General features: G+C 34.9%; 1 protein-coding gene and 1 pseudogene across 10 annotated transcripts in view; both read right to left on the minus strand.

Annotated features, from left to right (window-relative positions):
• Window positions 1-3518: 3518 nt before the first annotated feature.
• LOC100686739 lies at window positions 3519-3758 on the minus strand (annotated as a pseudogene).
• A 4771-nt stretch (window positions 3759-8529) lies between these two features.
• WDPCP (WD repeat containing planar cell polarity effector) overlaps window positions 8530-15915 on the minus strand; it is a 424783-nt gene continuing 417397 nt past the window's right edge. For all 10 annotated transcript variants that reach the window (XM_038551410.1, XM_038551407.1, XM_038551409.1 and 7 more), the window contains one exon: window positions 8530-9426. In XM_038551410.1, the coding sequence (XP_038407338.1) occupies window positions 9376-9426 (51 nt within the window). In that variant the 3' untranslated portion in view covers window positions 8530-9375. The remainder of the gene's footprint in view (window positions 9427-15915) is intronic.

Below are 15915 nucleotides of genomic sequence, written 5' to 3' on the forward strand. Positions count from 1 at the left end.
TATGTTGTATAGTCACTGTGACTAGGGCTTCTAGTACTATTGTAAAGAGTGGTGAGAGTGGACATCCTTGTCTTGTTCCTGACCCTGGAGGACAGCTCTCACTTTTTCACCTTTGAGTATAATGTTGGCTGTGGGTTTTTCATATAAGGCCTTTATTCTGTTGAGATATGTCCCCGCTAGACTTACTTTGCAGAGGGTTTTTTATCATGACTCGATGTTGTACTTTGTCACATGTATTTTCTGCATTTCTTGAAGTGATCAGTTTTTTTATCCTTACGTATTGATGTGATCTTTAAAATATATTGTTGGATTTGGTTTGCTGACATTTTGTTGAGGACTTTGCATCTATGTTCATGTTCTTTTTTTGTGGTATCTTTATCTGGTTTTGGTATCAGGGTGATGCTAGCCTCAAAGAATGAATTTGGAAGTTTTCTTCTTGTGCTTTTTAGAATAGTTTAAGAAAAATGGCTATTAACTCTACTTTAAATGTTTGGGAGAGTTTGCCTATAAAGCTCTCTGGTCCTGAACTTGTGGTTTTTGGGAGTTTTTTGATTACTGATTCATTTCCATTGCTATGATTGGTATGTTCGAACTTTCTCTTTCTTCCATCTTTAGTTTTGGTAGGTTATATGTTCCTAGGAATTTATCTATTTCTTCAAAGTTGTCTAATTTTTTGACATTCAGGTTTTCATAATATTGTTACAATTTTATTTCTGTAGTGTTGGTCATTATTCCTCCTCTTTCATTAGTAATTTTGTTTATTTGGGTCCTCTTTTTTTTTAAATCAATATCGCTAGAGCATTATTAATTCTCTTGTTCTTTTCAAAGAATGAACTCTTGGTTTCACTAATCTGTTGTATTATATTTTAGTCTCTATTTCATATATTTCTGCTCTAATCTCTATTATTTTCTTCTTTTTACTCACTGTAGGCTTTGTTTGTTCTTTTTCTAGTTCCTCTGGGTATAAAGTTAGATTGTTTGTTACAGATTATTCTTGTTTCTTGAGCAAGGCCTGTATCATCATAAACTGTCCTTTTAGAACTCCTTTTGCCACCTCCCAAAGATTTTGAACTGTTACATTTCCAATTTCATTCATTTCTAGGTATTTTTGGATTTCATACTTGACTACTTCATTGACCCATTGGTGGTTTATTAGTATGTTGTTTAGCCTCCACATGTTTTTTCCCCTGAGTTTTTTTTTTCTTGTGATTGATTTCTTGATTCATAACATTGAATGGTTGAAAAAAGATGCTTGATATGATTTTAGTCTTCTTAAATTTATTGAGACTTGTTTTGTGATCTAACATGATCTATCTTGGAAAATGTTTCATGTCCTCTTGAAAACAATGTTTTTCTATTGTTTTTGCTGGAATATTCTGTATGTACCTGTTAAGTCCATCTAGTCGAACCTGTTGTTCAGAGCCACTGCTTTCTTACTCATTTTCTGTTTGGATAATCTATTGATGTAAGTGGGGTGTTAAAGTTCCCTACTATTATTATATTATTGTCAATTTCTCTTTTTATTTCTGTTAATATTTGCTTTATATATTTAGGGCCTATGTTAGATTCATAGATATTTGCAATTGTTTGATCCCTTTGTTGGATTGATACCCTTATCATTATGTAATGCCCTTCTTTGTCTCTTATTACATTGTTTTAAAGTCTCTTTTGTCTGATAAAAGTATTATTTTTTCCTTTCCATTTGCATGATGTATCCCTTTGGTTTCATGTTGTATGTATCTTTAAATCTAAAATGAGTCCCTTGGGTGCCTGGCTGGCTCAGTTGGTTAAACATTGAGCTCAGGTCTGAATCTCAGGATGGTGAGTTGGTGAGTTCAAGCACAACACAGGGCTCCATGCTGGGCATGAAGCTTACTAATAAATGAATGAATGAATAAATAAATAGTTTTTTTTAATTTAAAAATTATTTATTTTTTATTTTTATTACTTTTAAAAGATTTTATTTATTTATTCATGAGAGACAGACAGAGAGAGAGAGAGACAGAGAGAGAGAGAGGCAGAGACACAGGCAGAGGGAGAAGTAGGCTCTCTGCAGAGAGCCCAGTGTGGGATTTGATCCCAGGACCCTGGGACCACGCCCTGAGCGAAAGGCAGATGCTCAACCACTGAGCCACCCAGGCATCTCTAGAGTGAGTTTCTTATAGACAGTGTATAGATTGGTCTTTCTTTTAAAATCTGTTCAGTCACTTCACTTCTTTTGATTGGACCCTTTAGTCCATTTACATTTTTAAATGATTACTGATAAGTATGAACTTATTGCTGTTTTGATAAATGTGTTGTGGTTGTTTTTGTAGTTCTCTGTTTATTCTCCTCTTGTTCTCTTTCCTGTGATTCAATGGCTATAGTGTCATGCTTGGCTTTCTTTCTCTTTATTTTCTTGTGTACCTATTACAGATTTTTGGTCATGGTTACCATGATGTTCATATATAACCTCTTATCTATATAGTAGTCCATCTTAAGCCGATGGTTACCTGTGTTTGAACACAACCTAAAAGCATTACATTTTTACTCCCCGCCTTCATGTTTTAAGTGTATGATGTCAAATTTACATCTTTTTATTTTGCATGTCTCAACTGATTTTTGTAGACATAGTTGATTTTACTACCTTTGCCTTTGAACCTTTGTAAGTAGCATTATAAGTGATTGCTATGTTTACTATATATTTGCTTTTACTAGTGAGACATTTTTTTTCTTCCATAATGTTCTGTTAGTTATGACCTTCCCTTTTCTACTTAATTTCTTTAACATTTATTGTACGGCCAGTTTAGTGGTAATTTAACGTTTGTTTGCCTGGAAAATGTTACATTGTTCCTTCAATTCTCAATGATAAACTTGCCAGGTGGAATGTTCTTGGTTGTACGTTTTTTTCCTTTCAGCGCTTTGAATATATCATGCCACTCTTCTCTGTCCTGCAGTTTCTGCTAAGAAATCAGCCAATAGTCTGATGAGGTATTGTACGTAAGTAATAGCTTTTCTCTCACTTCTTTTAGATTCTCTCCTTTTCTTAATTTTTGCTGTGTAATTATTATGTGCTTTAGTGTGGACCTTCTTGGTTCATCTTGTTTAAGTTTCTGTGTTTCCTGGATCTAGATGTTTGTTCCCTTCCCCAGGTTAGGGTAGTTTTCATCTATTATTTCTTCAAATAAGTTTTCTACATCTTTTCCTCTTTCTGTCCCTCTGGGATCACTGTAATGTGAATGTTAGTATGTGTAATGTTGTTCCAGAGGTCTCTTAACCTGTATTCATTTAAAAAATTCTATTATCTTTTTGTTGTTCATCTTGGATGGTTTTCTCTTTCAGATTGCTGATCTGTTCTTATGGATCCTCAATATGTTTTCAGTTCCCTCTAGGGTATTTTTCATTTCAGTTACTGTATTTTTCAGCCCTTACTGTTATCTTTTTCTTTCTTTTTTTTAACCCCAAGAATTTTGTTTTATTATAGTACATGAGCTGGACTGATGGGAAGGGGGTAGGTGTATGGGCAACCACTGCCTGGATTAGCATTGGATGCCCATCCCGATGACTATGAATGTGCCAAATGTGCCGCCACTCTGCATCATGGTTTTCCCGATGCCGCCCATCAGCTCCCAACCACGCATTCCAATCCTGAGACAGCAGAAGGTGCCAAAGAGCGCCCTGGCCACCATGCCCACTGCGCAACCCATCACAAAGCCCATCTTCATGCGGTCAAATCAGCTCAGCTGGGATTGTCCATAGGGCCCCACGGCCACTGGCATCTCGTTTGCAGCCTCGGTCGCTCAGTTCTCCCTTACTGTTTTTCTTATTAATATTTTATATCTTTGTTGATGTTGTCACTGAATTCATCCACTCCTCTCTCAAATCTGGTAAGCATCTTTACAAACACTACTTCAAACTCTTTATCAGTAGAATGCTTACCTACGTTTTGTTCAGTTCTTTTACTGTGTTTTGTCTTATTCTATTGTTTAGACTGTATTCTTCTGTGTTTATTTTGTCTGATTATCTGTGTTTGTTTCTGTGTATTATGTAGATTAGCTATGTCTCTTGGCCTTGAAAATAGTGACCTCATGTACAGGGTGTCCGGGGTACCCAGATATGCAATCCACTGCACCAGAACCAGGTGCTTCAGGAGTGTCTCCTTTGTGAGCCACATGCATCCTCCTGTTATGACTGGCCCACAAGTATTGTGGGCTTTCTGATGGCAGGGTCTGGGAGAGGGGGACTGGCTCCCAGTTTGGCTGACTGCAATGATTGGGTGTGCCTATTGCCAGCATACTGGTGAGCAGGGCAGTTCCCTGGCACAGATGGTAGAGAGGCCTGCCTGCTGCCGCTGAGGTGGTACTGGTTGGTGGGATTAGCCTCTGGCATAGCTGGCTGACAGTCTCTGCTATAACTGTTGTAGACTTGCTGGCCAATGGTGCTGGCCCTCCATACTGGGGCAGGAGACATTTTGGAGGGGTGCCTGTTAGGGTGGGCAGGTAAGATGGGGTGGGTCTTGTGGGGGAATGTTGGAGCTAGGTAACCAGTGCTAGCAAGTTAGATAGAGATTGTCAGTACTGTCTCTCACTAGTGTTGGGCTAGCTAGGATGGAGAGGGGCAATAATAATGATGTTCACTAGCAATTCCATTCCTAAGCACGTTATTATTAATCCCTGCCCCTCCAGCATGTGGCCTAAAATTAGTCAACAAATTTCCTCAACAGATTTCATGTAGAACCCAGGTGCTTTTCAAATTCCTATCTCTGTACTGGGTGTTAGCATGAATGCTACAGCTTGCTGGTTCTTTAAGAGTGGAATCTTAGTTCTGTAGCCCTTGGGTCTCCTGGAGTCAAGCTCTCTGCTGATTTTCAAAGCCCCTGAAGTTAAGCCCTGCTCATTTTCAAAGTCAGACATTATGGGGGCTTGTCCTACCAGCACAGATGCCCAGGGTAGGAAATAACTGATGTGGAGCTTGGTCCCCTTGCTCTACACTTTTGATATCCTACTTGCTTAGGGAGGAGCTCTACACTTTTGATATCCTACTTGCTTGTGGGTCACTGCACCAGGGTTTTGATTACTAGCCATGTCTCTATCCCTTCTACCTTTCTTGATGTGGCTTCCCCCCTCCCCTTATCTTTAGCTGTGGAAGAGCTAGTCTGTTAGTCTTTAGGTAATTTTTAGAGTGAGTTACACTATATGTAGTTGCAAACTTGATGTGTTCATGGAAGGAGGTGATTTCAGAATTCTATTTCACTGTCTTCCCAAACTCTCCAAAATGTGAGATTTTAAAGAATTGTGTTTCAATCCCCATGACTTTTTAAAAAAGCAAATTGATGTTACTTAACTAGGCTTATACTTCTAAGTTATTAAAATTTAGAAAAATTTTGGTACTTCTGAAATTTTGCTCTTTTTTGAAATTATTTTAAGGAGACAACCAATCTCAATGTACTTCTTTTAGAGCCTTCAAGTTCATATAATAAGATAAAACTCTGTGTTACATATATGTAAATTTAAAATAGATTCCATGCTAAGCTCACACTCCTGAGATAAAGACCTGAGCTGAGATCAAGAGTTGGACACTTAATGGACTGAGCCACCTAGGTGCCTCATATGTGCTTATTTAAAAAATTGTGATAAAATACACATAAACATAAAATTTATCATTGTAACCAGTTTTAAGTGTACAGTTTGGTAGTATTAAGGATATTCACATTTTTGTGTTACCAATCTTCAAGACTTTTTTTTATCTCGAAACCGAAACTCCATACCTGTTAAAACAGTTCTTGGTTTCCCTACCTCCCAGCCCCTGGCAACCACAGTCTATTTTCTGCTTCTGTGAATCTGACTACTCCAGATACCTCATATAAGTAGACTCACACAGCATTTCACTGGCTTATTTCACTTAGCATAATGTCTTCAAGGTTCATCCATGTTGTGTCATGTATCAACATTAAGACTGAACATGCTACTGTATATATACACCACATTTTGTTCATTTATTCATACTTTATTTGATACCTTGGTTATTTCCATCTTTTGGCTATTGTGAATAATTCTGCTTTGAACAGGGGTGTACAAATATTTGAATCTCTGCTTTATATTCTTTTGGGTATATGCCAGATGTGGAATTGCTGTATGGCAATTTTATTTTTAATTTTTTGAGGAACCACTGTACGTTTTCCAAAGTAGCCGCACCATTTTATATTATAATCAAGAATTCACGGGGATTCCAGTTTTTTCTATCCTTGCTGACACTTGTTTTTTTTTTTTTTTTTTTTTAATTTTTATTTATTTATGGTAGTCACACAGAGAGAGAGAGAGGCAGAGACATAGGCAGAGGGAGAAGCAGGCTCCATGCACCGGGAGCCCGATGTGGGATTCGATCCCGGGTCTCCAGGATCGGGCCCTGGGCCAAAGGCAGGCGCTAAACCGCTGCGCCACCCAGGGATCCCATGTTTTTTTTTTTAACAATAGTCATTCTAATGTGGTGAAATAGTATCTCATTCTAGTTTTGATTTGCACTTCTCTAATAATTAATGATGTTGAATATCTTTTCATGTGATTATTGGCCATTTACTAACATTTAGAAAAATGTCTATTTAAGTTCTTTGCCCATTTTTAATAGGTCTTTTTTTTTTATTGCTGTTGTAGAAGTTCTTACCAGCTACATGATTGGCAAATATTTTCTCCTATTGCATAGGTTACTTTCTCACTCTGTTGATAGTATCTTTTGAGTTCCAAAGTTTTAAATATTGATGTTGTTCTATTTAATTTATTTTTACTTTTGTTGTCTGGATTTTTGGTGTCATATCCAAGAAATCATGGCCAAATCCAGCCTAATGAACTTTTCCCCCATGTTTCCTTCTAAGAGTTATGTTAAGACCGAATTTATATAATGTTTAGGTCTTCGATCCATTTTGAGTTGGTTTTTTTGTCTGGTGCAAGATAAAGGTTCAACTTCATTGTTTGGCATGTGGATATCCAGTTTTCCCAGCACCATTTGTTGAAGACTGTTCTTTGAATAGTCATAGTATTCTTATGGAAAATCATTTGATTATATATATAAGGGTATATTTCTGGGCTTACCATTCCATTGATCTGTGTGTCTATCTTTATATATTTTAAATAATATAATTAATATAGTTTTAGAATATAATATTACTTGCAAATTTAATAATTCTTATGTTTACTATTATATAGATAGTAAGAAAAAAGGAAAATATTAGTTTGGATTATTTGGCTTTTTAATGAACCAAAACCATTAAGAGATAGTTATTGCAAATGCAGTTTATTTTAGTAAAAGGCAGTGTCATAGGCAATATGAATTATTGTGGAAATTACTTGAGATCTGAGAATTTTGAAGAATAGTCAAAAAAGCTCACAGATCTATTCCTGAAGGAGAAACTGAACCTCTCAGTGCACAGGTGCTACCTAGCTGTTCTTGTCTATGCCAGTGTTCTCACTTTAGAGCTGTAGTGGTAGCTCATTCGTAGTCCTTTCAGTTTGTTGCTGAGCAGGAATATTAATGTATTGGAATAATTAATTAGCAAACTTCCCAGGTTCACAGTGTTTGGAAAACACAACATTTATAGATGGACGTAGTCAAGTATCTCTTGTATAATATAGTCTTACTACCATCTACACTTGGTTTTCTATATATTTGAGGTAATTTTTCCAGAGGCATGTGAAGTGGGGAAAATGGGTAATTTATCTAAGAATTAAACTTATTTAGTTTTCATTTAGGTAACTGGCAAACTTACTATCATTATCATTATTTAGGACAAAATAGTTTTATTTATATGTATATTTAATCTTGCTGCTTCATTTACATTTTTAATTTTTTGCATAGACTGTATCTATTTAGCATAGACTGTGTCTACTCACATAAGACCTAGAAATAAAACTGAACTTTTCTACCAGTCTCTCACGTCGTTGTGGAAGACAGTGGTGAAATGAATAAAAGGATATGGTAGGATCAGGAAATGTGGTTTGTATTTTTGGTTAATGACTATTTACTAGAAAATCTGGAGAAAGTGTTAGAATCTTGACAGAACCATATCTTTCTCAATAAATTTTTTCTTTAAAAACATTGGTTAACTTTTGATTACTGTGATAAAGGACAGGAATAGTAAAATGAAAATTTGCTGGTAACTCTACATCTCTTTTTAGTATGGCTCAGATACTATGTATTACTACATCTTTTCCAGAGCAGTAGCAAACTGAAAAATCTAATTTGAGTTTTACTTCCTTTCTTCGTCATACCGTCTGGTAGAGGTACAGATGAATAGGAAGCAGAGAGAAAAATCTGAAGTATAAAAGCCTTCAATCTAATTAACTTTTAACTATAATGTTTAAATATATAATTTACCTCATGTATGACATTTGAAAAAGATGTTGATTATTATAGACATTTAATGTTGTAAAATACATGCTATCTGCTAATGAATGGGTGTCAAGAACTGTGAAGGGTTTGAGAGTTTTACTGTACTTGTAAGCTAACAAGTTACGAAGTTAACAGTTTCATGCTGGTAGGAGACATGAGACTCCAGAGTCAGAAACAAAAGACAGTTTATTACTCATAGTAATAACAGCTGGAGTGTCAATTTTTGGTGGGGGGCATTGATTTCCAAGCACATTGCCACGGGGTGATATAAAGAGGGTCTGAGGATACCTGCACACTCAGTGGGCTATGTAAAAGATAGGAACTCTGAGCTCAGGGAGCTTTAAATCTTTTCAAGTGGGTGGGAAGTCTGACTGGCTTGGTCAGGGGAGCATGCAACTCTTGATCTTGGGGTAGTAAGTTTGAGCCCCACATTGGACATAGAGATTACTTACCAATAAAATCTTAACAAAAAAAGAAAACAAAGCTTTTCAATTGGCAGTAAGCATGCCTGACTTGTGCTTCAGAGGGAGATGGTATCTGGCTCCAAGGGGCATTGTTTGCCTCATGGCAAAAATTCAAGAGACCCATAGAAAATTATCTCCCAACAATGGGTCTGAGTGGAAATTTTTGCTTAATAATTATCTTATTCATAATGCAAATTAATAATGTAAACAAGATCACAAGAAATGTTTAAAATACTTGAGAGAACCAAGTTTAAATATTTTACTTTTTAAGCGCTTAATAATGTACAATTTAAGAAACTTCCAAAATTTTACATTATTGAAAATAAATTAAGGACTTTTACTTAGGTTCACTGCTGTTACACTACATGTTTTTGAAAGTAATAAAAGTTTACTGTGGGAATACTTTGAGTTTAAAACTCTTAAATAACTCATACTGTCTTTCCTCTTTTTAATCTGTATAGGGAGATTTTAATCTGTATCATGCCATGAAAAAGTTTAGATGTGAAAAATAGAGGTTTTTTTTTTAAGTAAAAAGAAAGTTTCTTATTGTTTACACCAAGCCAAAGTGAACCATTCTGAGAGAACCACCATCTCCAATTTCCTGAAAGTAAACAAATAAAAACAATTAAAATCATGTTGAAGTAGAGAACAAACAATAATTAACTATCGTTAATATTTTAATTTAAATATCATAAAATATTGAAACAAAATAAAATAGTTTAAAATGCACTCAAATATATTGAAACAAATAGTTTAAAATGCACTCAAATATATGTCCATAAGAACTGTGTATTTATCTTACTGTTAAAATATTGATACAGTGCTAATAAAATTCAGCAAAGACAAATAACATATGAAGCATAAAAGGCAAAGAAGGGAAGGGTAGGATGTTAATTGAAATTTGGGAGTATGTGAAGGCTCCTGCAATGAAAAGTTGCAAACTGTGGATCGTCATTTGTGGTTCTATTACCTATTTGATTTTATAACACTGTCTGTTCTCAAAAGTCTGATGTAGCATGTATTTCTTCATTTTGGTGTTTTACTGAGTATTTTTAAGTGGCTCTTGAGGTATATTTCATAGAAAAGATCATGGTTTTCTAAGCCCTTCATAAAATTTTATGAAGTTCCAAAGAGATGCAAAGACTTCATTCATTTCCCATTTTTTACTTTCTTTCACCCTCTTGCCTCCAACCCCATTAAGTATAGATAATTTTATGATAGGATTCTGAAAGTTGGAAGATGTTTAAACATAATACCTGAGGTGAATGATATTATTTGAAAAACAGTATAGTTGGGACATTTTTGAAAGTTTGGAGATAATCTACTTAGAGTTAGAAGGTAAAGGAGATTGTGATTAGTACTTAAACTAACATAATTGGAGTCATTTATGAGTGTAAAGTTATTCCTTATTTATATTTGAAAGTTTCTTTTAGTAAGAGGAGCTTTTCAGAAATTTGTCATTTCTAGAAGAAAACAGGTATGGGGTTGGCAAGTAAGGGAAGCATGTATGTATGCATGTGTCTGTTGATTCTGATGTACACAAAATTAAAAAAAAAAAAAAAAAACCTAACCTGGAAAAACAGGTAACAAGAGAATGAGTAATTTAATATTGCCTGAGGCTTGTGTGTGTGTGCTGGCAAGTTCAGGGGTTTTAGGTAGCTTTGAATTTTAAAACAAAAAAATGTTGAAAGCACCGCATTTTAAAAAACATAAGTTCCAATTCTTGGCTTATAAACTACTGTATCAAAAGTCTATATCCTACATCAGTAGAATGGTCATCAAAATACCTGGATTTAGCTTTTGGTCTTGTTCACTAATTGGCAGAGATCCTAGGTAAATTACTTCATTTTCCTAATATCCAGTTATAATTGTTGCTGGAAGGCCAGATTTTGCATACTTGAAGTATCTGGTTCAGCCATATTCTTGATGTATATATAGCATCTTATGTTAAGAATTACATTTTAAAAAGTAGGAATCTCAGAATTAACTTCTCAAGAATCTCCCAGGACTTAAAAAAATCTTTTCCTTTGAAGGGGTTTCCTTAAAAAAATCATCCTATTTTTAAAAGACTTACTTCAGGGCATTTCCAGGATTTCCAAGATAATGTGTTCCATGCTAAATAACATTGACTTGTACTTATTTAACTTAGAGGAATATTTTGATGATTAATGAAATAATGTATTTTTGTATACTCAGTTATTTAATTAGTATTTAAAATAAAGTATATTCATTAAATGGAATTTGGAACACAGAAAAGTAAAAATTTACCCTTATTCCCACCAGTCACATAAAACTGTGGTTTAATATGTGTTTGCTTCCAGTTTCTTTTTTTCCCCAAGTTTTGTTTTTTTAAACGTAGCTGAAATCATATTTTTTATGTACATACATGTATATATGTACACAATTCTATATATTTTAGAGGGCTTTGCTCACTGTGAACACTTTTTTCAATGTTTCCACAGTCTTTGTTTTTAATGGTTAAATGTTTTAATCTATTAAATACTATAGCTTTACTAAACTGTTCCTTATTTTTTGGTTAAATTTATGTTGTTCCCAATTTCTTCTTTTTTTTAATAAACAACTCAGTGGTAGACATGACTTTTTTTGTGGTAGACATTATTTGGCATGAAATTTTTTCTTTCTGTGTTTAGGATTATTTCCTTGGATAGAGTTGCAGAAATAGAATTATTGGAACAAAGCTTTGAACTTTTAGGCCTCTAGATAAACACTGTAGAAGTGGAAGCTTTGCTTTGTTTCTTTCCTAGTTTGAGAGGAGGTGATTTTGTTTGGTAATAGGAAATACCGTTTCGATGGAGGATGATCTTCATCTTATTATGCGGAAATTGTGCTCACCCTTGACTGAATGGCTACATGTTAATTCCCGTAATAACTTACCGCAATGCAAGGGTTTTCCCCAGACCCTCATTTGATTTCAACATCTAGTTGTGTGCATTTTTCTAAGTCACACCCTATTGCTGTTACCTAATCCTAAGTGATCGCAGGCCACTGTTTTTAAATGTACATAGACTTCTATAAGCAAATTCTGTAAACAAGTGAAGCTTTGCTTTGATACAAACTGGATTTTTGGCCTGTTCCTCACTTAATTAATATAGACCTTCTTTTAAATACTAAGTGATCATCTCATTATTTTACATAAGGTTTCCCCTCACGGTCTCTTTCAACATTTCTGATTTGGTTCAACAGTAATTAAATCCCAGAAGTATACTATTTTAGAGACAGAAAAAAGTTTCCTAATTTGCAGTCCTTTCATTTTACAGATAAGGAAACCAAGGCTCATATATGTTATGTGTTTTATCCAGAATTACTCAGTTAGTGGAAGAACTGAGATTAGAATTTAGTTTTTATTTCTCTGTGAAGTGCTTTTTTTCACTACAGATTTTTAATGTAGTGACAGGGAACATGTGTTCCACAGGCTACTTTATGATCAACTCCTATCATTGCCTTTTCCTATCCTTTAAGGCTCTTGTTTACAGCCATGCTAGAAGCCCACTTCTGTGTGACAGGATATATTCTTTTTTCCTCTTTTTAAAAAAAATTTATTTATTTATTTTAGAGAGAGTGCACATGTGGTGGGGGGCAGAGGGAAAGAATCTTTAAGCAGACTCCCGGCTGAGCATGGACCCCTCCCCCGCTACTCCCCACCTGGGGCTCCATCCCACTACACATGAGATCATGACCTGAGGCAAAACCAAGTCAGAGGCTTAACTGACTTGAGCCAATGCAGATGTCCCCAGGACATGCTTTCTTGAGCAAGTTGTCCAGTTACTCAAGTTTCACTATTGACTGTTAACTCTGCTTCTTGCATATTTGGTATCATATAGGGCTTTCTTTCTTTCAAGATTTTATTTATTTGAGAGAGTAAGAGAGAGCACAAGCAGGGGAAGGGGCAGAGGGGGAGGGAGAATCAGACTCTCTGCTGAGCCCCAATGTGGGGCTCCTTCCCAGGACCCCAAGATCATGACCCAAACTGAAGGCAGATGCTTAACCGACTGAGTCACCCAGGTGCCCCATGGATTTCTTTTTAATCAGTATTTCAGAATTGTGCTTGATGCTCTTTCTATAAAATGAAATTTTAAATTAACTATAATCTAGCGGTTGTCAAAGGTTGGCTTGAGGCTTCTGATACTTAAGAGACACAGGTTAATAGATAAACTAATTATCTAATTTTCCAACTTGCTCTGTTAAGTAAACCATCAGAAAGGAATGTACTTGAAACATGTCCTCTCACCTTTCCACAGAACTGCCTTCACTGAGTTGTGATTCAGTATAATTTCAGCCTTTACAGAAGGCTTATAATGAAAACGTCTATGTGAATAGGATCTCTTTTTCAAAACGCTACTTGAAGACCTGTTTAGTTTTCTATCACAAGCATTCTTGAGTGAGTCCAGTGCTAGGAAAATATTTCCATCCAGTTGAATTTACTATTTCCATACTTTGAACAAACAAGTCAGTAAAGACAATAATAATGAATGGTGTTTTGGAGTTTATAAAATGCTTTCACATTACTTAATTTGACATAGCAGTGCTGTAATATTATTGGATATAACTATTCCCATTTTGCAGTTTAGGAAATAGGTACAAAGAGGTTGTGGCACTGAGGACGTAGTGGAACAAAACTAGAACTGAGGTAGTTTGTTTATTCTGCATTCTTTCTTTTTAAAAAAGTTATTTAAATTCAGTATAGTTAATGTATATTATTGGTTTTGGGTGTAGAATTTAGTGATTTGTTAGTTATATATAATACCCAGTGCTCATCACATCACATGCCCTCCTTAATGCCCATCATTCACTTCCCCCATCCTCCCCTTTCCCCTCCAGCGACCCTCAGTTTGTTTCACATTCTTTGTTTTACCATGAGGTGTCCCAGAGTAGATCTATCTCCCTTTTTTGACTTCGTCTCCCCAAATTCAGAGCTAAACTCTGTTTTCATTTGTATGTAACAGCCCAGATATTCAAAAACATCTCTTATTTTGCAAGTTTGAATTGATTTTTGCTTTGTGTAATTGTATTTTAGATATTACATGTAAAATAATTTTGTGAACTCTGCCTCAAATCTTTAAGAAAGCAGATAGGTCTACTAAAGATAAGATAAATTGACTTTGTCTATGAAGAATTGATAACTGTATTATGGCTGTGTTGGTACTTTTGTTTTCTACCTAATAGTTTATCTAACTCTCCTCTTTAGGTAATATGTTGATACGCTTAAAAACATAAAAAAAATTATCCTTCGGAGGAAAGAAGGATGAGAATAGCACTTATCCTATCTCAACAAATATTTGAAAATGTTGTTATCCATCAAGTAGATTAATCAACTTCATGATGAGCACAAAAATTGCTCCTTTTATCACACTTTTAGAAATTACATACTTAAATATATTATATGTAATAATTATATAAGGTGCTCTTTATTAATGAGGATGATTGTCAATATGTAAGTATGTTGATGTATATATGTATGTATATTATATGTAAATATATGTATAACATAAATATACATGTAAGTATATGAGTATATGAATATATGTATGTATATATATTTATATTACATATAAATGTATATGTAAATGTGTGTATATATATTCTCAATATTTACATATTGACAATATAGAGACACACACAGATACACTCAATGTTCTATCTGTACTGCTGCTGTCTTCTGGCTGGGATCAACCTTCCTGAATGATAGAAGGGCCAAAAGAGCAATATAAACAGCAGATTGGTATATCTGTCATAATTCTACATTAAAAGAATGAGTTTCTGGCATTTCTAAGATTTTTTCCAGACAGTATGCCAGTGAATAGTACAGGCCAGACAATATAGGTATATGACTACGTGATTTATTACCTATTTGTCTATGACTAAAGTCAGTGGTAGGGAACAAGAGGTATGCTCTATACCTATAAATGTATTCCAACATGCAAACCCAAGTTTAACTTCTTTCAAATTTATCTATTAAAGTTTAATGGAGAACTCAGATTCTTTTCTTCAGCTTTTGTCAGTACAAATCCTTCCCAGGATCCAGGATTTGGCTTCCAGGAGCCCGCTAGACCTCTAGTGGTTTTATTTATTTCTTTCTTTATTTTTATTGTGGTGAAATATACATAATGTAAATTTTGCCATTTTACCTATCCGCGAATTTTCTGATTTGTTTTTTTCTTCACTATGGTTGATTCTTAACTATATCTTGGTTAAGATCTGTTTAAATGTGTTTCTAAAAATAGTTCTGGAGAATCTTCCTAAAGTGTACCATATCAGAGAACAATCTATTAAATTGCAGGACATCTCAGGTTATTAAGATAATTGTGAAGATGGTCTATAAACTTTAAAAGTGAGGAGGAGTTACACAATTGTGGAATTGCCTTCCTTTTGCAAAGTACAAATTGTCAACACTTTTTGTTTTCAGGAAGATTAATATAATTACTCTTCAGATGGTAGTTACTTCAAATTAAGTTATGGGACATAATTCCCTTTTCAGGTTTTCCACAAAAGAGAATGTGAACAAGGAAGTCTGAAGAATAAACTTTTCTTGAGAAGTTGTAAATAGGCACTATTACTATATTATCTGAGAAAATTGTAGCTATTGTAGTAACAAAGGTTTTGACAGCATGCTAATTCAAAATATCAGAGAACTTTATACCCTGGATCCCTCTATATATTACCCAGTAGATTCTACCCACAGAATTTTCTTTTTTTTTTTTCAAAGATTTTATTTATTTATTCATGAGACACACAGAGAGAGAGAGGCAGAGACACAGGAAGCGGGAGAAGCAGGCTCCATGCACGGAGCCCGATGTGGGAATCGATCCCGGGTCCCCAGGATCACACCCTGGGCCAAAGGCAGCACTAAACCACTGAGCCACCAGGGCTGCCCTACCCACAAAATTTTCTTAGAATTGAAGTCCATATTCTCATGAGGCCTAAAGCTAAGTAATGGTTAAAATAAGCAGGGATTTAAAATAGTGCCATTCTTTCCTTTAACCAGAAAATAGCTTTAGGCCTGAGCAGAATATGAACTTTAAGAAAAGTGTTTGGGTAAAAGTCCCCTGGTGATGGATGGAGACGGATTGAT

Source organism: Canis lupus, chromosome 10 (assembly GCF_011100685.1).
Source record: "Canis lupus familiaris isolate Mischka breed German Shepherd chromosome 10, alternate assembly UU_Cfam_GSD_1.0, whole genome shotgun sequence".
NCBI lineage: Eukaryota > Metazoa > Chordata > Mammalia > Carnivora > Canidae > Canis > Canis lupus.